This window comes from Silene latifolia, chromosome 9 (assembly GCF_048544455.1).
Source record: "Silene latifolia isolate original U9 population chromosome 9, ASM4854445v1, whole genome shotgun sequence".
Lineage (NCBI taxonomy): Eukaryota > Viridiplantae > Streptophyta > Magnoliopsida > Caryophyllales > Caryophyllaceae > Silene > Silene latifolia.
Window position 1 is genome coordinate 7,675,814 of NC_133534.1, and position 24,538 is coordinate 7,700,351.

Here is a 24,538-nt window from a genome sequence, read left to right on the forward strand (position 1 = left end):
CCACCATGCCGACGGTCTCAGTGATGCTTTTCGCATTCCTGATATCTACCAGCACGGTTCGGCTGACATTCTTGATGGTTGAGCTGGCCAGTTTGGAGAGAGCGTCGGCTCGGTTGTTCTCTGATCTGGGGACACACTGGATTTGGAAAGATTTTAACTTTTCTATGTCGGCTTTTACCCTCTCTAGGTACCTTACCATTCCGTCGTCCCGAGCCTCAAACTCCCCTCTGATCTGGTTAGTAACCAACAGTGAGTCTGTCTTCAACACAATGTGTTCTGCTCCGGCAGCCCTAGCTAGCTCGACTCCGGTTATCACCGCCTCGTATTCGGATTCGTTGTTCGAGGCCGAGAAGGTGAATTTCAAGGCGTACTCGGTCGTCCCGTTTGGGCTGATGATAAGGATGCGGCTCTGAGCTGTTCGTCGTGGAGGAGCCGTCGGTGTAGACCTCCCATATGCCTGGGTTTGGCTCTTCTTGATACGTGCATTCGGCCAGGAAGTCTGCAAGTGCTTGCCCTTTTATCGAAGGCCTTGGTTTGTACTGGATGCCGAAACCAGAGAGCTCCACTGCCCATTTGATGAGCCTACCGGATTGTTCGAATTTTTCCAAGGATTTTTCCAATGGCTGATCGGTTAGGACCGTCACGGGGTATGCGTCGAAGTAGGGTTTTAACTTCCTTGTGGCAATGACAACGGCGAAGGCAGCTTTTTCAATTAGTGGGTAATTTCTCTCGGCGGGCAACAGTGTGTGGCTGACAAAGTATATTGGTTGTTGCTGTTTGTCTTCTTCCCTGATGATCACGGCGCTAACCGTGGCCGAGGTAACTGCTATGTATAGGTATAGCGTCTCCCCCAGTATCGGCCTGGATAGAGTTGGGAGAGTCTGAAGATGAGCTTTCAGTTGCTTGAAAGCCGTGCTCTGTTCCTCCCCCCAGCTGAAGTCTTTATTTCCTTTCAACACCTTGAAGAATGGGGTGCTCTTGTCGGCTGACCGAGAGATAAAACGGGCGAGAGCCGCCATTCTCCCGGTCAGCATCATAACCTCTTTTCGATTCCTTGGTTCCGGCAGGTCTAGGATGGCTCGGACTTTGTTTGGATTGGCGTCTATGCCTCTGGCACTGACAAGCACACCTAGGAATTTACCTGCCCGGACCCCGAAGTTGCATTTCATTGGGTTGAGCTTCATCTTGTATTTCCTTAGTGAACAAAACGTCTCGTGTAAATCGGCCAGGTGGTCGCTGTCGGACTTGCTTTTTACAATAGCATCATCGACGTATGCCTCAATGTTTCGTCCTTTTTGATTTTGAAACACTTTGTCCACCAGCCTCGTATACGTTGCTCCGGCGTTCTTCAATCCAAACGGCATCATTTTGTACATGTATGTGCCGTTGGCGGTGATAAATGCGCATTTAGGCATGTCTTCCTCGGCCATAAACACTTGGTGATACCCTGAGAAGGCGTCCAGCAGGCTCAGCATGGTGTAGCCCGCCGTGGCGTCGATTAAGCTATCTATCCGAGGCAAGGGATAACAATCTTTGGGGCATGCTTTATTAAGGTTGGTAAAGTCTACACACATTCTCCATGCCCCCGATGATTTCTTCACCATTACAACATTGGCTAACCACTCAGGATAAGTACAAGGCATGATGAAGCCCGCCGCTAGTAATTTATCTACTTCGGCTTTGATGGCCTCGTCCTTCTCGGCCGAGGAGTTCCTCATCTCTGCTTGACTGGGCGAAGCGGTGGAGAGTACGTTCAGCTTGTGAACAATCACCCCCTGACTCACGCCTGACATCTCGGCCGCTGAGTATGCGAAAACGTCTTTATTCTTCCTCAGCAGGTCCAGGAGGTCGGCTCTGAATTTTGGTTCCAGGTTGACACCGACGGTTACGGTGCGGCCCGGATCAATCTCTACCTCCTCGGTCTCTGCTCCTTCGACCATGCCGATGGTCCGGTCGTTTCCGGATCTGGGGGTGTACTGTATCCGGAAGGATTTTAGCTCCGAAGCGACAGCTCTCACCTTTATTAGATACCTTATCGTCTCGTAGTCCCGGGCTTCGCACTCTCCTCGGATCTGGTTGGTCACTAAGAGTGAATCTGTCTTTACCATGATACGCTCTGCCCCGGCGGTTTTAGCTAGCTCAACTCCGGTTATCACCGCCTCGTACTTGGATTCATTGTTTGAGGCCAAGGAGGTAAGCTTCAAGGCGTGCTCACACACGTCTCCGTTTGGGCTGATAATAACGATGTCGGCCTTCGAGCTATTTGTCGTGGAGGAGCCGTTAGCGTAAACCTCCCATAAACCGGGGTCCTCCTCGTTCTTCGAGACGAGTTTATGCGCCTCCCCCCGGTCCGAGACATATATCAATGTCAGGGCCCGGATGGATATCACAGCGTCGATTTCGCTCAGGGTGACCCGACCGATGAGAACGTCGTAGTCAGACGTGCCGTCGATGACTACGAATTCAGACATGACATTCTTGATTGCACTTCCCTCGCCGAACCTTACCGGCAATCTGACTGACCCCATGGGTACCAGGCCGGCCCCAGAAAAGCTGTACAACGGGTTGGTGCGAGGGCTCAAATCTTCAACCCTCAGACCGAGGCTGAGAAAGCACTCTTTGTACATAACGTTCGTGTAGGCGCCTGTGTCAATCAGGCACCTCCTCACCAAGTGGTTGGCTATGTCCAGGCGGACTGTAAGTGGGTCGTTATGAAGAGCGATGACTCCCTCGTAGTCCTTTTGTCCGATGGTCATATCGGGGATGTTGGGAGCGGGGGTGGTTGTGTTAGGCACAAAGTTGATGGCCTGATATGGTTCATTCAGGTGCCGTTTGTGCCCATGAGCGGACCCATCGTTCCCGTCGCCCCTGATGACGACATGGATTACTCCTATCCGTTCAAAGACGGACTTGCTACTTGATCCGCCGACATCTGGTTTTTGGCCCCCGGCAACATATTTGCCGAGGCTCCCCTTCCGGATCAGTTCTTCAATGGCATCCTTCAGGTGTCGGCAATCGTTGGTTAAGTGTCCGGTGTGGCCGTGGTACTCACAGTACTGGCTCGTGTCACCGTCACTCCTCGGCCTGGGAGGTCTTTCCCACTTCTGGCCCTCGTTCTTGCTTAAGGCGAAGACCTCGGCGGCCGATGCGACTAGGGGGGTGTGCTCATCGTACCGTTTTTTGTAGTATGTTCCCGAGCTTCCCCCGGCATCCGCCGAGCTCTGTTTCCTGGCAGGCTTGTCTGACCGTGACTTATTATTTTCACGGCGTCTTTCTTCGGACCGTGGCCCGTGGTTGTCACGGTGTCTTTCATCCGGGTTGTCCTCCCGGCGGCTCTTCTTTTCTGAGTGCTCGGCCTCGCTGGGGCCTACCCAGGTCTTGTGATAGTCTTCTACCTTGATGGCTTGGTCGGCCAGCTTCCTGGCGGCGTCCAAACCCAGGCCTCCGTACTTGATGAGCTCATTTTTTAAATCTCCTTTTGGGAGGCCCTTCATCAGTGCGAAGGCCGCCAGTTCGGGATTGATTTCTCGAATCTGCTGGACCTTTCCGTCGAACCTTTTCACATAACTTCGTAGAGACTCGTCCCCCGCCTGTTTGATAGTTAGGAGGTCCGATGTCTCCACGGCTCTTCTCTTGTTGCAAGAGTACTGGGCTAGAAAGGCGTCCCTTAGGTCGGCGTAACAGTATACCGAGCCGTCGAGGAGCCCCTTGTACCAACTTTGTGCCATCCCATGCAAGGTTGTTGGGAAAACTCGGCACCAGACCTCATCGGGCTGCTCCCATACCGACATGTAAGACTCGAAAGCCTCAGCGTGGTCGGATGGATCACTGTCTCCTTTGTATGAAATAGGTGGCAACTTGAGCTTAGTTGGCACCTGAACTTCTAGGACGTAGGCGTTGAGGGGCTGTCTGACCACGTGTCGAACGATACGTGGCGATCGGCTCCTCGCATTCCTAATCTGGCTCCTCCCCTCGTAGCGGGAGGGACTCCTTCTTCGACTCGGACTTCTTTTCCAACTCTGCTGAGTCGGACTCCTCTGGTTCCTTTCGGGTAAGCCTCGTTCGTGCGGCGGGGACGTTGTCCTCCCACGAGTGCGGGAAGGACTTAGGTCTACCGCGCCCACTTTGGGCTCCCCTGGCGTCCTGACTGGGTCGGCTTCTCCTAGTGCTCCGTTCAAATTTCTCGGAGTCACAATTTCCGCCGCTCTTGTCGGCGTGACAGTGTGAGCGGGCGCATTACTGATTAGGTCCAGGAGCATTTTCAGTTTTGCTACGTCAACCACATGTCCCATGATGATGACCTGGTTGGCTGGCAGCGGCGTGTCGGGTATTATTGGCATCCCGAACTCTGGTTGGGTTACTCCGCTGGCGGAGGGCTGCACGACTCCAGAATTGTTGAAAGTATCATCTTGGTAGAAAGTGGTTTCGTCAGCCACGACTGCGTCTTGTTGTTTCGACATCTTCTTAGCTTTTTGGGTGGGTTTTTGTTGTTTGGGAATGAATGTGACTAGCTTCTAGTGTCTTTTCCCACAGACGGCGCCAATTGTTCCGGGTGTAAATCCAGAGCAAGTATTTGTTACCACCCGTGGCTTGTAGAATAATGTCTTGAGTTGAACCCTTCTTGCTTCTATCTTTCCTCACGGTCTCTCCTGCAACAATGAACGAACTGAGGGCTTGGCTTTGTGCCAAGCGTACTCACTCCGACGCTCAAGTCAGTAAACTTAAAGGATTAAGTTGTGTTACTTGGCTAGATATGTATTGTAGAGAGATAAGGGAGATATTACCAGATGAATAATGTATTTAGGTTATTGTGTGGGATCCTTTCCTCAATGAGGGTTGAGGAGTATTTATAGACTTTCACCTTTTGTCACGTAGTGGCCAAGTGGCTAGCAGGTGGAAAGACCGTTCTACCCTCGGCCGATGGACCTATGACAGGCCGGCCGACGGTCTTGGATATGAGTACGCGGATATGTGTCCCGGCTAGCTGGGTGCCAGGCCGAGACCCAGGTGACAGGCCGATGGATTGCATCGGCTAGGCTGTCTGATATGTTGACATTGCTGTGGATGTCTCTGACCTTGCTCAGTATGTTGACTTGGTCAATGGTGCAGAATATGCCCCATCAGTATAAATAGCAGGCTCTCCATCATTGTAATATAACCCTTGATTCTCTATTCAATACAATTCACTTCTTTCTCTCTCAATCTTTCTCCTTAACGAATCTTCTCTCTTCTTACTCTAATTCATTTGTTCAAACTAAATTCATTAACATGTTCAAGCTCTACAACCAACACAACTTTTAGTATAACAACTTCAGTATCATAATCACTAAATAAGGGGCAGTTTTATTTGATTATTGGAGTTCCATATAAGGAAAATAAACAATCAAAATTGACTTTCATATCGCTCCGTATCGGCAACCATCGTGATTCCCCATTTCTTCGTTTTAGCTCGTCAATGGCCTCCGAGTCTCCGACTAACTGATGTAAGACTAACACTCTCCACTAGTCCACTGCCGTAAATCCAACGCTTTTTCTCAAGGTTTCTTCTCTGTTCTCCTATTTATTCACTTTTGCTCAATTTTCTTCGATTGTTTTGTGCACCAAATTAGGTTTTCTGATTTTAATTATTGTATTTTGATTTCTTATGTGTTTTTAAGCGTTTGCGAATTTTAGCTTGATGCGTTGTTCGGTTCATTATCGACTTCACGGCTATGGTGGTCGTCGGCTCGTCGCCAGTCATTCGCGCCTGACCACGGTTAGCTGGGGTGGGGAAGGGGGTGGTCGGGGCGGGGGTTTGAGTTAGGTTTAATTTTTTTTGTGTGCATGAAATGAGAGGGGTAAAATCGGAAATTTTGTGTTGGATTTAACTAGTGCGAGTAGGAAATAGGGTGTCGAGGAAACTGACGATCCCAATGGGGGCAATGGGCCATGTTGTAGTCTATGTTACTGAGACTTAGGGGACATATTGACATATAACTATATAAGGCTTTCATATCCTTGAGTGCCGTGTTGAATGCAAGAGTTTAAAAGTGAAAAGTCGAACTAACATAGGCTGTAACCGACCAAATTACCGATTTTGTGTTGGTTGGTAAAATTACCGACCAAATGTTAATTACCAACCATTTTCGGTCGTTAACTGATTTTACCGACCGAGCTTATCTACGGTCGGATGTTCCCGGTCGTTAAATGCCCTGTTTCTTGTAGTGAGTGTTTGGTTGTAATTTCCCTCCAAATCTTTCTTATATTGGAAGGATTTTAGTTTGGTTTGGAGGAGGGAATATGGATCCCTTCCTTCCCCTCCCCCTCCATTTCCCTTCTACCCCTTTTTTAATCCAAATAAGGGATTTTGTATCCCTCCCTTCCCTTCCCCTCTCCTCCCCTCCAAACCCCCATCCAAACAAGACCTTAGAGTTTTGAGTCCGGCCGATATCTCAAGCCACCTTAATGAGTTAATGTATACTTGCAAAAATTTAAAAGGCTTAATAATTTCAAATCCTATGTTCCAAGTTAGCAACTGAAGATTTTGGTATTATTGTTGAATTTGCAATAGCCTAATCAATGAGGACTTTCAACATCAATTTCCATACTTTATGTCCCCAATATTATGGAAAAACAGAGTGAAGCATTATAGGCTAAACATGTAAGAAGTAGTTATGACACTCAGGGTGTGTGTGGATAGTAAAAGTGGAGGGAAAGGGAGGGGAAGGGGAGGGGAATTGTGGTGTGGGTCTGAGGATACAAGTTCCATCCAAATCTTGCATATTATGGAGAGATTTTGATTTGTCTTGGAGGAGAGAAAATGGATCCCTCCAAATCTTTCCCGCTCCATTTCCTTCCACCTTTAGTTGCTATCCAAACAAGGGATTTAAATCCCCTACTTTTCCTCCCTTTCTTTTCCCTCCAAATCCCTCAATCCAAACACACCCTCAAGGAATGCTTGGATATTAGAGGTCAACAAGAATGAAGATGGCGGGTCTGGTTCCAAACATCACCTTTTTCTTTTTCTTTTCTTTGCAAAAGATAAGAATAACGATGCTTTAGCAGATCGAGATAAATCGTTTCCAATTTACAACAATCTATTACAGAGTAAATGTTACACGCGAATAATTATACTTAGTATATTTTATGCAACGATTGAAAGGTTTTACACAAGATTAACAATTACAGTGTATATATATTTATATATATTTTCCATAAGCGCGCTCCCATATGTGGGCAGGTTAAGCATCCAGCATGTGAATCAATCTAGGAAGTGGAAGATGGAGCAGCATGACGAGTAAAGGACGGTTCCCAACCTGAATTTTCATCGTAGTTCCAGAGCTTTCGGAAGGACGACGCAACATGGAGTACATTACATCTTTACTCATCTCCAGCCGATGCAATGTCGGAAATGTACGCATCATATCATAGCAACTGTGCTGCATATTAGGCAAATATTGAAGGCGTAGTATCTTACAGTTGACATTCTGGTCAAGCTTTGAAAGATTACCCCCTTTGATGTACAATTTCTTGAGCGACACGGGCTCAGTCTCACTGTCAGGTACATTTTCCGTAGCCTTCTTTTGTCGAGCAATTAGATCTAGAATCTTTTTTGACGTGCTGTCGGAGGCAGCCTCCATCTCAAATTTTGTAAGTTTGGGTGGAAATTTGGAATCCTCCTCAAATTGAACATCTTCATTATTATCATCACCAGAACACGCCCCCACCCATGTTATTTTCAAGTGGGTAAGACTTCGTAACTCACAAAGAGTTTCAAGATCGGATTTTGTAGGAAAATTCAATCGCTTTGTTCGTAATGTTAGTTTCCAAAGATGTTGAAATTGTGATGGGGTAGAAATGAAGGGTTGGTCAGGCGTCTGCTCTTTGGGAAGTACGAATCCCTTAAGCACTCTAAGCTTAATACTGACCACTCGAGTGCATCCGGAAGGTGATCAAGTAGGTAACACTCGGATATGTCAAGATATCCAAGTTCCCACTTAAGCAACTTGTTAAACTGCGGTGGAAGAGATTCTAAGTTGTGGCAACCTTTAAGGTTCAAGACCTTGAGGCTTTCCGCCATGGTAGCTAAAGAAGGCGGCTCTACTAACCCCGATACCCCTTGAAGGCTTAAAAACCTGATCGAAGATATCTTGTTAAAAGCCTTAGCCAGGGCTTCCACATCTTCGACGACAATGTACTTTGTTGGATCATTATTCCAGCTACCCAGTTGAAGCATTCTAACGTAGGAGTCTATTATTTTTGACAACAACGAGTTGAGCCTCTTGGTGGTGAGATTAGAAGCATCCGTGTTTGCGACTATACCATTATCGGTAATCCTAAACTTCTCATCACATATCTCACAATATTTTTGACAATTGGACCAAATTATACTGGGCATGGTGTACTTAACACCTTCCCTTTTACTACTGTTTTTTTTAACACTTCCTACACCCTGTCACTACTCGTTCAATTATTTTCGTTTCCACCAATTTATTTAAGTGTTCTTCGAAATCTAACTTTACTGTTGTTTCTGAATCGACATTTATTTCAGTTATCGAAAACCAACAAAGGCGCAAGTCATTCTCTTTTACTTCCGTCCCCTGTGGGAGTACAGCAAATAGTTCTAACAATACTTTTTGAGTATTGGTTAGACTTGAATATAATTTTTCAAGGTCAATATTGGTATGTTGGACATTATTATCATTAACACTAGTATTGTTATTATTACTGTTGTTGTTGTTGGTTTTGTTGGTAGTATGTGTGGCAGTTGAAGTAGGGAGAGTCTTACTAAAAGTGGATACGAACTTACCAAGCCTGCTGCTTGCGAGATCTCTATAATTGGATGCATTTTGCGAGTCATATTTCGTCAGCTCTTCAAGAGTCGATTCAATTTTCTCTACAACTTTGCGAAAACACTCTTCTGTAGTAAACCCCTCATCTTTGTTTTGCCCCAAGTCCTTGATTAAACCGGTAATGGCAGAATCGACTCTGTTATAAATAGGCGTTTCGGGTGTTTTGTCTTTGGATTTGGCCTCAGCAAGTAGTGATATGAGAGATTTGCCACAACACTGAAGGGTTGAAAATAGATTAAAATTTGACATTGTTATTAGATGAATACACTCTGTTAAGAAATAAGTGTGATTTTTTTGTTAATTCTTATGAAATATGTATGCTTATTATAATAGATTTTATGTTGGAATTCAAACTATATATAGTAGTTTTGGGAATTGGTTGTGAATAATACGACAAAGCATTCAATAAGAAAGCCAAAGTTAGGAATTTTTTTATTCTAAACACAATGCCTAAGATAAGTAAAGAACTAAAATATTATTCCTAACCTTGCTTTTTTTATTTGATGTTCTGTCTTGTAATTCACAATCAATTGTCAGAACTACTATATACGAGTAATTTCTCTTTCAAAGAGGTCTCGTGAGAAACGGTATCTCATTTACTTTTTCTCGGGTCTGCAGCACAACTTTGATCAAGAATCCTTCAAGAAAACGGTATCTCATTTATGCTCAAATCGATACTCGTATATTACATTGTACGATATGGCCGATCTCCGTCGATACACACTTTGACCACCTTGAGTATTAATGTATTAACTCTGCTTATCCTAAAAATTAAGCGGCCTTAACTCTTGGTGTTCTCCGATATGGTAGAGCTACTCACTATATTCATTATCGAAGTCGGCGATGGTCGGCTTAATTGATGATTACTCAACGATTTAACCTCACAAGTCCTCTCATATCGAAGGTGACAACAAGTTTGTGATTTGTACTAAATCTTTCTTTTCCATCTCTTCAATCTGCAATGCTTCGTAATCAAAACTCTGAATCCTCGTCAAAATTTCTAAAACTTCATCCATTGAAGGCCTGAAGTCTTTGTAATGCCGCAGTAATCGGAATGCTAGCTCGGCCCATGAAGTTGTCATTCTCCTGACCTTAAAGTCGGACTCATACCCTAGTTGTGGATCCACCAGATCGGCAAATGCACACTTCTGTATCCTGTTCATTGCGTAATTTGACAGGTTGATCTCGTAGTTGTGCCTGTCCATATCTACTGCACGAAGTGAGGAGATGAGCTCAACTAAAACCACCCCGAAACTGTAGACATCGCTCTTGTCTGTCAGCTGATAGCATTGGTGATACTCGGGATCTAAGTACCCCGGAGTCCCCTGTGGGGCTGTTGAGACATGGGTTACGTCATTTGGGAAGAGTCTAGATAACCCGAAATCAGCCACCTTGACATTAAAGTTTTTGTCTAAGAGGATGTTATTTGTTTTGACATCGCGGTGAATGATATCTGAGGCATGGAGGTATGACAAGGCACTGGCGGTTTCTACAGCAATTTTTAAACGGGTTTCCCACGAGAGTGGGTCGGAGTATTTCTTCTGACCATACAAGTGATCAGCAACTGTTCCATTAGAGACGTACTCGTACACAAGGAGGAGTTCCCGACTGTGGCAAGACGTGCATCCGTAGAGAGATACGAGGTTCTGGTGTCTCAGACAGGTAAGTATCTGAACTTCATTCATGAACTGTTCTACTCTTTTGAAGCTTCTCTCGTACAGACGCTTTACTGCTACTTCTCTTCCATCTTTGAGTTTGCCTATAACAAAACATTGTTTGTTTGAAAATTGGCTCGGAATGAAAAAAACATCGGACAAATTAATTAAGGCCTGCCGTTCTATAGATGCAATTATTTAAAATTTTGAAGCAAATGAGGATTTATTGAGTCGTCTCATGCAATTATTTAGTTACTATATATAGGCCTTACCATAGTAAACGGTTCCAAAGCCGCCACCACCAAGTTCTCTGGTATGATCAAAACTGTTGGTGGCTTCTTCGAGTTCTTTGTAGGAGAACAGTGGGACTCCAAAGTATAGACCGTCCTTTCCCAGGTCTGATTCCAAGCGATCAAGGGACTTATTACGTGCCTTGCCAAATTTCAGGCACCTGCGATACCATATGGCAAGGAGTGCTATAAAGACGAATATACCTCCACCGATCCCTAATGAAGAATCAAACATCATATGTTAGTGAATCTCTGCTAAGACGTCATTACATGGTTTATTATTATGAACAAATGAAATTAATTATTAACAGAAGAGTAACTTTTGTAGTCGTTACCTGATCCGACATATTTCAATGTCTTCTTCCCTGCAAAAAAAACAGAACATTAGAGAGTAATCACAGTAATGTTGCATCAATGGCAGGGTAAAGTGGTTACTTAACAATTACGGAATTTCAAAATGAATTGAAGTTGACTAACAAGAATCATCATCTGAAGCGGCAAATCAACGCATAACTAGGAAAATGATGTTTGGGACAAATCAGTGCACCTGTTTTATGACATATTTGACTTGTATGCGTCCCATCTGAGCAATAGCATACAAATCTCTTTTCATTATCGTCGGATGAGCCGCATACACCTCCCGAATTCTGACACGCAGAGCAGGCATCGAAGTCCACCGTGTATTCCACCTCAAATCCCTTTTTCAACACCCCTGTAAGACTTTCTTTTCCCTTTTTTAGCTCATCCAGCTCTGACTTCAGCACCTGAAAAACCCTCTTTGTCGAACACAACTTACTTATGTTAGCAACATCTTCTGGTTTATCAACGAAATATGCTGTATCCGCTGTACTATTTACTCCGTTACATGTGAGAGACTTCAAACTAGCGCTGTAATTTGCGACAGAACCCCTACAACTTAAGAACAAGCTAATGTTGGCAACGAGTGGACTGAGCTTGAAGGGTTTTAACAAATTGAATACTGTTTCGTTCTTGATTAGTTTTTCACAGGAAATACTATTGTCACGTGAAAACGGGTTTTGAACCAAAGACATAGTATGCAAAGATGTATTTATACTAACAACTCTCGCTCTAAGAGAATCCCCTCCGTTTGTAGTACCCAATTGATGGATAGACGGGCCGGCTGTCGGACCGTTTTCACAGCGGAGGCCGAAATTCTGACGGCCGCAGAATTGGGGCCTGTTACCTCCCCAAAACGGGTACCCAACATTTTTAACACTCCCACAGGAGAATAGAGTATTTGAGCATACTGTATAGTATGCATTATTTGCACTTGACAGACGAATTGTAGTTAATAAGATTAATAAGATAAACAAAGTTATGGTATAAACACGAAGAACCATTTTTTTATGAAATCTGAAGAAAAATCAATCAATTTTATTGTAATATAAACATGGATTTATGTCAATGTCATCAAGGTATGATTTTGAGTGGGTTAAGCGCGCTGTTGAATAAGAACATTTGGTGCTTATAAAAGTAGGAAAGTTTAAAGAATGTTGACTTTTGTATTTTGGTCTGAACTATGAAGTTTGAAAAGTAAATGGAATGCTAGAAGGTTGACTGACTTTTTGCACAGAAATTCTAATTGAAACGGACACTATCCGTCACAAGCTGAAGACGGATAATGTCCCTCTCACAAAATACTAATGGATAATACAAGTGGAGAAAAATAGATATCCCCACTTAATCTCCCACTTGCAGTTTGTAAAAGGATCACTATTCTTCTTCAGCTTGTGACGAATAGTGACCGTCTTCAATGGGACAGACTGATTTTTGCAAGAGTTTTTTGTAGCCATAATTCTTGAGCAACTTGTGAGGTACGGCAAATAGCTACAAAAAGAAAACGTGTTATAATGGTTTTTGATTATGAGGTTGTTAGAAGTTTAGGACCATCACAAGTTCTTGTTTCAAAGGATCACTTATGATCATTTTATAGTTAAATGTAGGGTTTTTTTGTCAAAAACTACCTTATATTTAGGGGTATTTGTAAAAAACCTACCTTATATTTTTTTTTTTAGACTACCTTTGTTTTCTCAATTTTTGGTCAAAAACTACCTACGCTGAAAATATGGCGAGATTTGGTCGATTTAATGACATTAACCTATCTTACATGACTTTGTTAACATCAAACAACAATGATCAACTGCGTCCAAACCACAATTTAACTTCAGATAAGCAAAATTAGTGAATTTTACATTTCAATAATAACTATAAACATCTACTAAAGTTAAGCCTCGGTACTTCATGACTTCTCAAAATCGGCATTAGTAAGATTAAAACATAAAAGAGTCATGTGAGATAAGTTAAAACCGGAAAACAGACCAAATATATCTAGACTCTTAGCATAGGTAGTTGTTAACCAAAAATAAAGAAAACAAAGGTAGTTGAATACAAAAAACATAATATAAGGTAGTATTTTTACAAATACCCCTAAATATAAGGTAGTTTTTAACAAAAAACCCTTAAATGTAATCACAATGATACAGATAATATTACAGTTTATAGTAACTTGCTTTTTAATAGTGGTTACATTTAACAGTAAAACAGATATAAAACGGTTACAATATCCCGTCTTATTGATTTAGACCAAAATTGTCCTTCTGAAGCTAGACTAATTGTAGGACCATGGAAGGTAAAATTAATCACGGCCATATTCGTTTAAGTTTTTATTTAAAATTTTAACCAAGTTTAGTTTATATTGTTATTTGTTCACCTCCGTTGAAATTTCCGCCTCGCTAACTTCGAATTCTGGCTATGGCAATTTAGATAAATCTTCAGCAAAAGATAAATTACGGACTTAAGAAAACAGGTTACAAAAGTTGAAGTAACAATATACTCCGTACAATATTTTGTGAATTTATGTTCAATATAAATGTAATGGAGTGAGAGTATTAAACCGCATTCTCTATTCCAATTAATTTTATAAATTTGACTAAAATATAACTCATATATATTTCACAAATTTATAAACACGATTAAAATGAGGAGAGTATTGAAATAGACTGTAGCATAGAGAGGAAAAGCTTGCCGCAAATATTTAGAGTTGACTTTGTTTCCATAACATTAAAATCTCGTCAATTGAATGGACTTGTCAAATGAAGAAAGTTGTTGGTCGTTTGATCGTTTCTAGTGGTTCAGACTAGAATCTACGTACGGTAAATACAAAAAATTCACTCTGAGATTCACTCCCACTTAGGAAAAATCTTGCACAAGATCCAGGAGTCAACAGTTACAGGTATGTAAATATGAATATATGAGTAATATGACTCTTTGAATAATTCAAAGTGATGCGGAATGTGAATGTCCATATACTTGGTCCTTTAGGTCAACTATACGGAAATGATTTTAAAATTCCAATAAAATATTTAATCGACAAGTTATTACTTCCACGTACACCTGCTAAACGGGTCAATTAAGTCCCTAAGTTATGAATAATTATTAGTGTAGAACCATAAATATTCGGTAAGATCAATTCAGGTTTGGATCAAGTTTGAATCTTTAGTTTTAAACAACACATTTTTTTAGGAAAATAAGGTCAAACAGGCCCTAAGTTATGAAATAAAGAAATGTATCTCGTGATTGTTCGAAAAGTTGATAGAAAATGTAGTTTTTATGCGTGTAAAGGAAGAAACAAGAGCAATTTTAATATGAGTTATTTAATGAGAATACTCTAAACTGTTACTGTGCTTCTCAAAATACTCCAAACTGTATTTTAACTATCATTATACCCAACTATTCCACCTTTAGATTATCATAAATTCTCATTTGTGACGACACATATCCGTCACTCTAGAGTGACGGATACCATTTTACCTCACAAAGTACCCACTTTTTCTCTCTCTGCAACACTATTCATGTGGTCCCTTTTCTCTACTAACCCATTTTGTTACCATTTTAACTCACAAAATATCCGCCACAAACGGTGACCCGTCACAAGGGAGACCAATTGTTAGATTATTCATCTTCTCCATCAAGCCATCATGCTTCTTCCCAAATGCATCCATGACTTTCAGGAACGCCACCCACCCTCCATTTTCTTCCCCTAAGCTACAATTCACCATCAAAATACCACAATTCTTCATCCCCAAATTAAGGTCTTGAAACAATATACCCGGATAAAAGTCGGACTATATTCAATTAGCTCAACAAAAAACTACACAAACTTGAACAAACCAACAAGAAATAAAGTCTTTGCTTCATATAAAAACCCAAAATCTAAAGAAACATCAAAATTAAGGGCTTAGAGTAGTCTCATTATGAGAACATTCATCTGAAAGCATTTGTGTTTCTTTTTAATCAGAGTAGTATTCGCCTAAGAGGATTCATATGGAAGTACAAAACGGTAAATGGCAACCCAGATAAAGGAGTATCAATCTAACAGTCGTACTACATCAATCTAACAATCGTACACAACGGTAAATGGCAACCCAGATAAAAAAAGGTGAACATTAAGGATTTGTAAATACGAATTTATGAAATTTTTTGAGCATGATTGATGTATGGGTGGTCTGTAATTTAGATAGAGCAATGATGATTGCGGTTTTGGTTGTTGTAAAGGAATAAGGATGATGATCTGATGGATAAAGGCTGCAGAAGGTGAGAGTGACTTGCTAAAGAGGTAGTCGGTCAAGTGAGTGTATTATGAGAAAGAGAGGTCAATTGTATGTTTTATTGCGAGTTAAATTGAAGTTTAGAGTATTTTAAGAAGATCATTAATACCTTGGAGTATACTTATTAAATAATCCTTTTAATATTTAACGTGATTTAAACACTGGTCATGATTACCATCACTAGTAGAAAAAACCCCTATTGCGTCGATTGAATTACGTCAGTTCTAAATAACACGACGCAAAAAGTGCTCAGTTTTGGCGGGAATCCATTTTTCGCCTTTTAGTTAAGCTTTTTGCTAAAGAACCGACGCATATACTGTTAATATTTGCGTCGGTTTTGTTCAAAAGTGATGTAGTTATGTTTTCCAACCGATGTATTTGATATTAGATTATTAGGTTTTTGCATCAATTATACTTCAAACCGATGCAAATGATACGGAGTATTTAATTAAAAAAAGGCCATTAAAACACTCATATTACCCTCTTTTGCCTATGACCGTCACTTGTTCTTCCTAAAACCTAATGTTGCTCGATGTCCCACCAACACCAACACCATCACCATCACCATCACTATCACCATGCATACTGCTCCTGTCGCACCAACACCATCACCATCATTGTGCTTACTCAGTTACTCTTTAATGCCGCGAGTCTCAAACTCGCTTCTCTCTATTTTTAACAGGTTCTTCTCTTCTCCATCTCATTTTTTCAATTTATTTGTTGGTTTTGGTTACTGATTTGATTTATTTTACATTAATGTGTTCTTTTGATTTATTAATTGATTGTGATTTTATGAAATAATTGAATTTTGGGGGGAAGGAAAACCCTAACTTTAATGAATTTGGGGGTGTGGATTTGTGGTTAACCTTATGTGTATCACTGGTGAAGAAAACCCAAAATTAGATGAAGAAACAATAGGAATTGATAATCTCCACCGCTTTATCCTACTTCATCTTGGTTCATAGGTACGATTGAAACATAATTATTGTTTTCACTACTCAGACCTTCTAATACTCATTTAGAAAGATTGAAACATAATTATTGTTTTCACTACTTGGGATATAAACTTATGAAAGAAATTGCTTCATTATATTATGTCATATATGTCTAGATTTCATCTATCAAGTGTTTTTTTTTCTATTTGAAGTGAAATGTTGACGAATATATTGGGGTGTTTGAATTTTATATGATGATGATCTGTAGGCTATAGCTGAAATGACAAGGAAAGAGATGAAGAAGCAGGAAGACGTATTAAAGTATTAGCAGGTACTTAGTATTACTACTTATTTGTGTCAAGTATAGGACTTGGTTAGATTTTTGGGTGATAAGAGTCATATATAGAGTGTATATACCAATATGATACTCCGTTGGAATACCTGAAATGGGTTAAATGAATATACCAATAAGCAGTCTTTATGATACTCAGTTTCAAGTAAGATCTTCTAATTTGGGATTAATTGTAATTTCTTGCATTATTTTGTTAACATGATCAGAATTGGGGTTTTGTTTTTTGGTTTGATTGATTCAATCAAGCTATAGATCTGATACGATATTTTTTAGTACTCCCAACTGGCTTCTCATTAAATAGTTATTGCTTAAATTAATATGTTCCTTGGAGTGACATCCTATGATTTATGAGGATAGTTCCAGTATCCTTTTATTTATGTTTGTTTACTTCTTGACAGATAGCTGCATTGAACGATGAGAGTGGGGACTGGCAGGTTTTGATATACTAGCACCGTATCATTCATTTGATTCACAAATTCTCATTGAAGACATGACATATCCGTCACAAGCTTGTGACGGATACCATTTTACCTCACAATGTACCCACTTTTTCTCTCTCTGCAACACTATTCATGTGGTCCCCTTTCTCCACTAACCCATTTTGTTACCATTTTATCTCACAAAATATCCGCCACAAATGGTAACCCGTCACAAGGGAGACCAATTGCATTTGATTACCTTTGATTAAATACCTCTCACAAAGAATAAAGAGTAAACAAATGACCGAGAGTAAGGGAGTACTATTTATTTTATTCTATTTGCTCGTCTCTAATGGCATACTTCTCCATATAGTAGCATAGAAGTAGGTGGACATTCATTTGATAAACGAGTTATCTAATATGTTGATTTCGGGTGATTCGGGTAGAGGAACTTCATTGAATGTCAACAAAGATACTCCTTATTTCTTTGTTTTTGCGTTCGTTTTTGTTGCAAAGCATTGCAACTCGATTATTAGCTTAAGGGTGTTATCGGATCTGTGTTGAAAGAAAGTTTTGCGGACACCGAATCGATCAAGGAAGCTCTTAATGTGCTTTTGATCATCCCGGAAGCTTGTTAAATTTTTAGTGGGTTCGTGGCATCGAGTTTGGATTGATGTATAGTTTTATGTAAGTTTACTAGATGTTTAGAGAATAATTAGTATAGATTAGATTTGTAACTAAGATGTTTGTGGGATTATTTGTACTTTGGATTGTATTTGGAACGTTGTTGGGTTGAATAAGATGTAATGTTGTTTTACATGTAATGTATTAGTGCAATTCATGGACTGTACAACCAGTTGTATATGTTGTACCGTGTAGAATCTGAGCTTTGTGTCAAAGTATCCGAGCTTTATATTAAAGAATATGAGCTTTATTAGAAAGTATTGAGTTCATCCATTTAGACATTAAAAACATGAACTTTAAATTAGCTCAGAAAGAATACACATAAGCTCAGATTCTTATACTTGGTTGTACCATACTTATGGTACAACTGGATGTATAATCCTATTTGTGGTATTAGTGGTTGGTTGGATTTCTTGTTGCAGGTTTTTAAGTTTTAATATTTGGATTGCGAGTTTTATGTGATTTCGGCAACAAATTTTTATATTTAAAAAAAAGCATTAATAAATTGTGTTGGTTCTTGAAAGAGATGATGCAAATGAGAAAAATGAGTTGGCCCTAAAACAAACAGTCCGTTTTTCTTAAGACCATTGCTTATGGTCTGAAATAAGACGGGTAACATGTCATCATTTTACAATAAAATGTTGTTATTTTCTGATAACATGTTACCATTATTGTTCACATCATTTTCAGGGTAAAAAATGGCACCTCTAGTCATAACATTTTGTGAATTAATTGGTTACATCCCTAACCCTTATAAAAGAGAGAACATACCATACTGTAGCGATGAATAGTAGATGAGCAATGTGCGCCGTTGATCTCTCACCCTCAAATCTCACCCTTCCATTCTAACTTAACCTATCCTTCATCACTCTCACTCTTTTCGTCCTTCTTCGACATTCAGTTGCTTCTCTCATGAAAATATTACTCTCTAAATCCTTCCCAAATTCACTTCTTTTAATAAACCTCACAAATCTCACACAAATTGCTTCAAATAATCGGATCCCATCGCAAATTCATCACTTGAACCAACCTAATTCCCAGATCACTTAAATATCACGAATTATTAGGGTTATGGACTATGGTTCACAATTAAATTTGGGATTTCGATTGTTTTGGATTGCTGCTCAGATTATAAGACTTTGTTGCGGATCAATCGGAGTTGCTGGTGTTGTAGGGTTTTGTTGCGGTTGAATCGAAGGTGCTGGAGTTGTAGGGTTTTGTTGCGGTTGAATCGGAGGTCTTTGGAGTTGTAGGGTTTTGTTGCGGATCAATTCTGTTCTTGGTGGCGTCTGTCTTACGTCGAAACTCAAAGGTGTTTCGTGGTTTTGGTTATACTTTGTTTTTCTCCCTTTTTTTGTTTTGATTTGATTTGATTTTACTATTACTATCATTATTGCATTCCTGGGTTTTTGGCTTTGGCTGACCGCCTGCAATAGGTGATGTAATCTCAGTTATTGTCTTCCTTTCATTGCTTTTGTATATGTACATTGTCGTGGTAGTGATTGCAGTGTAATTTAGATCTTAATTTAGACCGTACCAAACAAACATCTCTTAGTATAATTTCAAACTTGTCTTAATGCTCTCAAATTATTAGCCCTTAAAATATATGTATACTAATAAAAAATTCATGAAAGCTTTTAATAAATTGATAATCAGCTTCTATGTTTTTTCTTTGTACCGTATTTTGCTTTGGGAGTCGGTTAATTAGCTAAGATAGACACGTATTTATGTTTTAGTTGGTAGATATGTGCGTTGCAATTCGGGACAAATGTTATGCTAATTTTGGTAGTTCTTTTGATTGGAAAATATTTGAGTTATCCAGAAGCCATCTACTGAGCTCGACCACTTTCATGCTAAACTACCCTGACAAGGCACAAGAATTGCTTATCTGAAGGAAAACAGTCCGTACTTTTGAAGGTACACTGTTTCCAGTGCAATTCTTCATCTGTCAAGATTTAGAAAAGAAATGATTTTGGAAAATATATTTTTTCTTGCCAAATAGTTTTTCATACTTAAAACTTTTATAGTATTTCATCGAAAAGTTGCTTGCCCACCTCGATTTTGCGCATTTTGTTGTGTGGTTCCGCAAGTAAAATTTGCACAATTATTTGTGAATTCTATCTTCGTCTTTACACTATTTGCTTATGTGTATTAGGCTCCATTCGGTTTCTCTTTGTTTGAGGATGATTCTGCTATCTTGATGTGTCTATTGGTGTTACTTGTAGTACTTTCAATCTGTTATGGACAATACCACGACCAGTTTAATGCATATGTTCTAATCTCTTGCTCCTGATTAAGGAGCACTGGCAAATTAGCCGCACCCCATGTGATTCTAATTACCATATTTACATTTAGTGATGAATATGCTCATCAACTACTACTTCATTTAGGTTCACCCTCCTGCAAATCTAGCATCATAATAATTTCACTACTTATGTTGATTTGTACATTTGGTAATTTGTTTACGTGGTCGGAAATCATTTTCTAATTATTTCTTTCTATGCGCTTTGAGTTCTTAGGCTGCTACTACCTGGGATTGGGCTTTTGATCATAGACCAAGGCTCAAGTTAATTTGACCTCCTTTTAAAGGTTATTATCAGTTCCAGCAACGGCTCAGTTGATAATTTGATGATGCTTATTGTGTATTATGATGATTGTGATTGACGTTATCCTTGGATATGTGTAGGGTAGCAGCTTAAGTCTGGTGATTTGCAATCTTCTGATGACGGATAGTTTGAGGTTTTCTTTTTCTTGAATTAAATGGGATTTTGTGTTTAATTAAAGTGGGTCTACTTATTTGTAACTTTTATTGTCAAGTATTCCAGACATAAGAACACCGAACATAATGGTGGCCTACCACAATCCGGAAAAAGCAAAGATGTATGTTTGTATATCTGTATAAGAACACCGAACATAATGCAATGAATGTTTGAATATCTGTATTAGTTTAGCATAACTTGATTATTCTAATTTGCCTATTTCACTTCTTTCTGTTGGTGGTCTTAGGTTACTTGTAGATATTCCTGTGCCATTGGTGAAGTCCTTAGGGCTGGAATTTAGCTGTTGCATTTTTTTAGGATCTGGAATCACTGGGGGTACCGTTCGGTGTCTAGCCGGTGATCAACTGTCGTGATTTTAGTGTTAGTTCACACTGTTAAAAGTTGGTGATGGTGTTGGGTTTAGTCTTTAAGCATGTGCTTTTATTGGTTCTTAATTTGTCAGGCTTATTTAGGGTATTCATATGTTTTAGCTTGCTTATTTAGGGTTTTGATAAAGCATATTTAGGTGTCTTTGGTTTTCGGTTAATCTTACTTGTGGTATCTTCAAGAAGAACATTTACTTGCTTGTGGTACTTACGGTCATTTCTTTGGTTTGTCTAATTTGATCCCTGTGTTCATTTCGCGGGTTTTGACTTTATTTTTAACTTATGTTTACTTAGCTGTGGTATCTTCATAGCACAGTCATAAAGGTTTTTTCTTCTTTTCGTTGATAGTGTTAATTTGTTTACGTATGTTTACTTACTTGTGGTAACTTCAAGCCGAACATTTGCTTGCTTGTAGTTCCCTCATGCTGCTGGTTGATTCTCTTAATTTGCTTATATTTGTTTTTTCTTCTTTTTGTTGATTGTAGTTTTTATCTTAACTCTCCCGGTTTGAATTTAGGGTGTGCTAGGCATTACAGTTTCGGCGCATCTCGAAGGGAGCTGGAGGGGATCGCTGATCTTAGCACCGCTTTGAGGTTGCTGATTGAATCGGCAAAGCCAAACCACAGGTTCTGATTTCTTTGGCCTGATATTAACTGGTTTATTTGGTGGGTGTTGATAGTGTCTGTAATTTTTAAATCCGTCTTACTTCTTTTTGCATGCAGTATCCCGTGTATAAAGCATTCACGGGGTGCGTGGTGTCGTTGTTGAGGGCCCTCCGGGTGAGAATTATGCGGTGTATTCTCACACACTCTGCCTACTCAGTCTTATCTTCGTAATTTCTATACATCATTCTCCCTACTCCCTCTCCTTTCTTCATTTTTTGTTTATTTCACCATCAATTATTTCTTCACCTTTCGTCTTTGAATTATGCCCTGCCGAATTTCAGTCAAATCAGCCACGTCCATTGATTTTGGATTTCCGAAGTATGATTAACCTGGTTTTGTTCAATTTAAAGTTGTTCTATTCAGTTTTAGGATTTTAATTTGAGTGTTACTTGTACTGGATATAGTAGCAGCTGGAGATCTGGTATGGGGACGAGAAATTGCCCTCACTACCGTTTGTTTGTTTTATTTCTGGTATGAGGACGAAAAGTTACCTAGCTGCCGTAGATTTCTGTCTTGTGCAGATGACCTCCTAAAAGATGGCGTTGGGTGTCTCTCTGATTGCATATTTTCCTGTGTCATAGTATTTCCAGAGAGTTACTTACGCTTTGGGCTTGTTTGACGTAGCTTATTCAATTTAATCTAACATAACTCAACAAAGCGTCTACTTTTAGTTGCCTCCTATTTAGGTTCTTTTGCGGCAACACCTCGTTATTGATTTTTCTAGGACAGTAGCAATGTAGCATATAGTGGCAATTGAATATGTCTCAGTTAAAGGATTATTATTATTAATGACAATGAGAGGTTTAAAATCTACATGGGATATGACCTTGATAAATATAAACTTTACTTCATTCGATTTAGTGTTTGCCATCTTATACTTTACACTCTACTGTAAATATGCAAAATTGTAAGATTGAGGAATGACTACTGATGCATAGAAGTAGGCGACAGAGTAAAGGGTTTGGGTGAATGAAATGCATACCTTTCATTAATGACCAGGGAAACAGGTTTTACAAATATTACAAAAAAAAAAAACTAATCTAACACAGTGCAACTAGATGTCCCCATATCAGACATGGCGAATGAGGGGCAACTATGGTTCATTAAGGTGGTTAAGGGTTGTTCTTGGTTGTTTATGATGGCGTACTATGGAGAGTAGTGACGTTTAATGTTCATTGGTGGTTTGTGGGTAGTTACTTTAAGGTGATGTTTGGGGAGTTTATGGTAGGTATATGTTAATTTCCGAAATATCTGGCTGCGGTGGTTTGTTTTTGGAGTGTATTGTGCTTGGGTAACTGAGGATCATAGTGGTTCAGTGGTGGAGAAGGATGCGAGTAACGAATGATAAAATAGTTGCAGCGGTGTTGTGTATGAGAACGGAAGAAGCGTTTTGTAATGTAAAAAGAGTATTACATAGTAGTCTTTTGAGGTATTGTGAACTTGTAATAGGAGTAGGCTGGTGATAAGTCGTCATAGGTTTGGATTGTGGAAAGGAATGCGCCACAAAGGCATGGCTTGACGATGATGCCTATAAAAAGGTTGAGGGAGAAGAGATGAAGTTGTCACATGTAGTTACACCAATGGTTGAATGGCTTTTATAAAAAGGACTGGAGATATGATTCGCTCTTACATTGTTTGAAAGCCGAATTAAACTACATCAGCACTAAGTTTTGATGTGATGTTACTTGATGTGTAAGATATCTTAGTTTGAAATTTGGTACAAGAGCCATCTGCGTGTTAGATACAGTCCAATATGCTATGATGGCTTATGAGAAAGCACTCCTAGCAGAGTAGGTGCTACTTTAATCTTAGGTGATGGGCTTAACTTTAAAGGTCTATTAGGACTGTCCTATATGATAGCGAGCAAAATATTTCTCAAGGAATTGTAGTGAATATTCTGTTTGGACTGCTCTTATAGGTTTGAGCTGGCGAATAGGATAGTCAATCTTATTTTAGCGTAGTAGTTAAATATTCTGTTTTAGTGTCGGTTTAATAATAAACTACTGAATGTTCATTTTGCTCTTTTCAAGGGTCCATATACACCGGTTACCAGTATAAATTGCTCTTTTTAATTTTTCATATCCTAGATTCCCACCGTATCCAAGTTTATGCCTTTATAGGTGTATTAAGTCCGTGCTTTATAATTCAGTCTTTCTGACAAGAATTCAGAAAAATGATCATTTTTTTTTCCCAGTGTGATGGAACTCAAAATGAGGGGTTGCCCATTTCTCTTATGTTCGCTGGACATTTCTCACGATGGAGCTCCAGGTTTTCATCTCCTCTAAAAATGATCATTCAGTCTTTCTGCTTTTGATTCTAAATATATCTTCTGTTATTATTGGGCCATGGCATGCACCAATAATGGCTTAATCTTTTTTTCTAAGTTAGCTCAACCCTCTTTCATTCCCTGCCTTTCGTTCCGCCTCTCATTCCCAATCAACGCGTGTCATTATTGCCTTTCATTCTGCCTCTCTTGTCCTCCTTTCATCCTTTCATTTTTTTCCTTGCTTCTTCTCCTTCTACGCCATTTCTACTTTCTGATTATGTTTCCCCTTTATTGGTGCTTGAATTCCGGGATATTAACACCATCCGTATTATTGTATTCTGTGGTTTTTGAATCACTTTACTTGCTTGTTGCAAAGGCTGGTGCCTTTTTTTGTTGTTGTTGCTGCTCCCTGACCAGCTTTTAATGGTGTCACATGCTACCGAGCCTCACATCGTCTTTATTTACAGATATTTGCTTATTGTTTCGTTCCGGCTGTACTTTATAATGGGTTTTTATGATCTTGTTTTGCGTTTTATATACTGTTGAGTGGTGATTGGGTTGTTGTGATCTTGTTTTGTATCGTAGGATAACAGTTGAGGAGTTAGTAAAAGGAGGGTTTGATTTGATGATCTATAAACTTAGGTTTGTTCTTTTGTTTTATTTATTTA

At 39.8% G+C, this 24,538-nt stretch overlaps 2 protein-coding genes across 3 annotated transcripts in view; one reads left to right on the forward strand and one right to left on the reverse strand.

Annotated features, from left to right (window-relative positions):
• Positions 1 to 9,724: 9,724 nt before the first annotated feature.
• LOC141600545 (LEAF RUST 10 DISEASE-RESISTANCE LOCUS RECEPTOR-LIKE PROTEIN KINASE-like 1.3) lies at positions 9,725 to 12,380 on the reverse strand. The gene is made up of 4 exons (XM_074420788.1): positions 11,324 to 12,380; positions 11,112 to 11,141; positions 10,759 to 10,992; positions 9,725 to 10,590 (listed from the first exon to the last, which is right to left on the reverse strand). The coding sequence occupies exons 1-4, from the start codon at positions 12,135 to 12,137 to the stop codon at positions 9,725 to 9,727; spliced, it is 1,944 nt and encodes a 647-aa protein (XP_074276889.1). The 5' UTR covers positions 12,138 to 12,380.
• A 3,431-nt stretch (positions 12,381 to 15,811) lies between these two features.
• The window catches only part of LOC141598959 (uncharacterized), an 83,325-nt gene continuing 74,598 nt past the window's right edge, over positions 15,812 to 24,538 (forward strand). Inside the window, exons 1-2 of one of the 2 annotated variants that reach the window (XR_012523685.1) lie at positions 15,812 to 16,086; positions 16,608 to 16,670. The gene's annotated coding sequence lies outside the window, so the exon portion shown is untranslated. The remainder of the gene's footprint in view (positions 16,087 to 16,607; positions 16,671 to 24,538) is intronic. The other variant, XR_012523687.1, reaches the window with a different exon arrangement.

Coding starts and splice junctions, on each gene's coding strand:
- LOC141600545 (XM_074420788.1), bottom strand. CDS start 12,137: ATGGTTCTTCGTGTTTATACCATAACTTTGTTTATCTTATTAATCTTA. Junction 10,993..11,111: donor ATTGAAATATGTCGGATCAG/GTAACGACTACA, acceptor ATTCTTCATTAG/GGATCGGTGGAGGTATATTC. Junction 10,591..10,758: donor CTTTGGAACCGTTTACTATG/GTAAGGCCTATA, acceptor GTTTTGTTATAG/GCAAACTCAAAGATGGAAGA.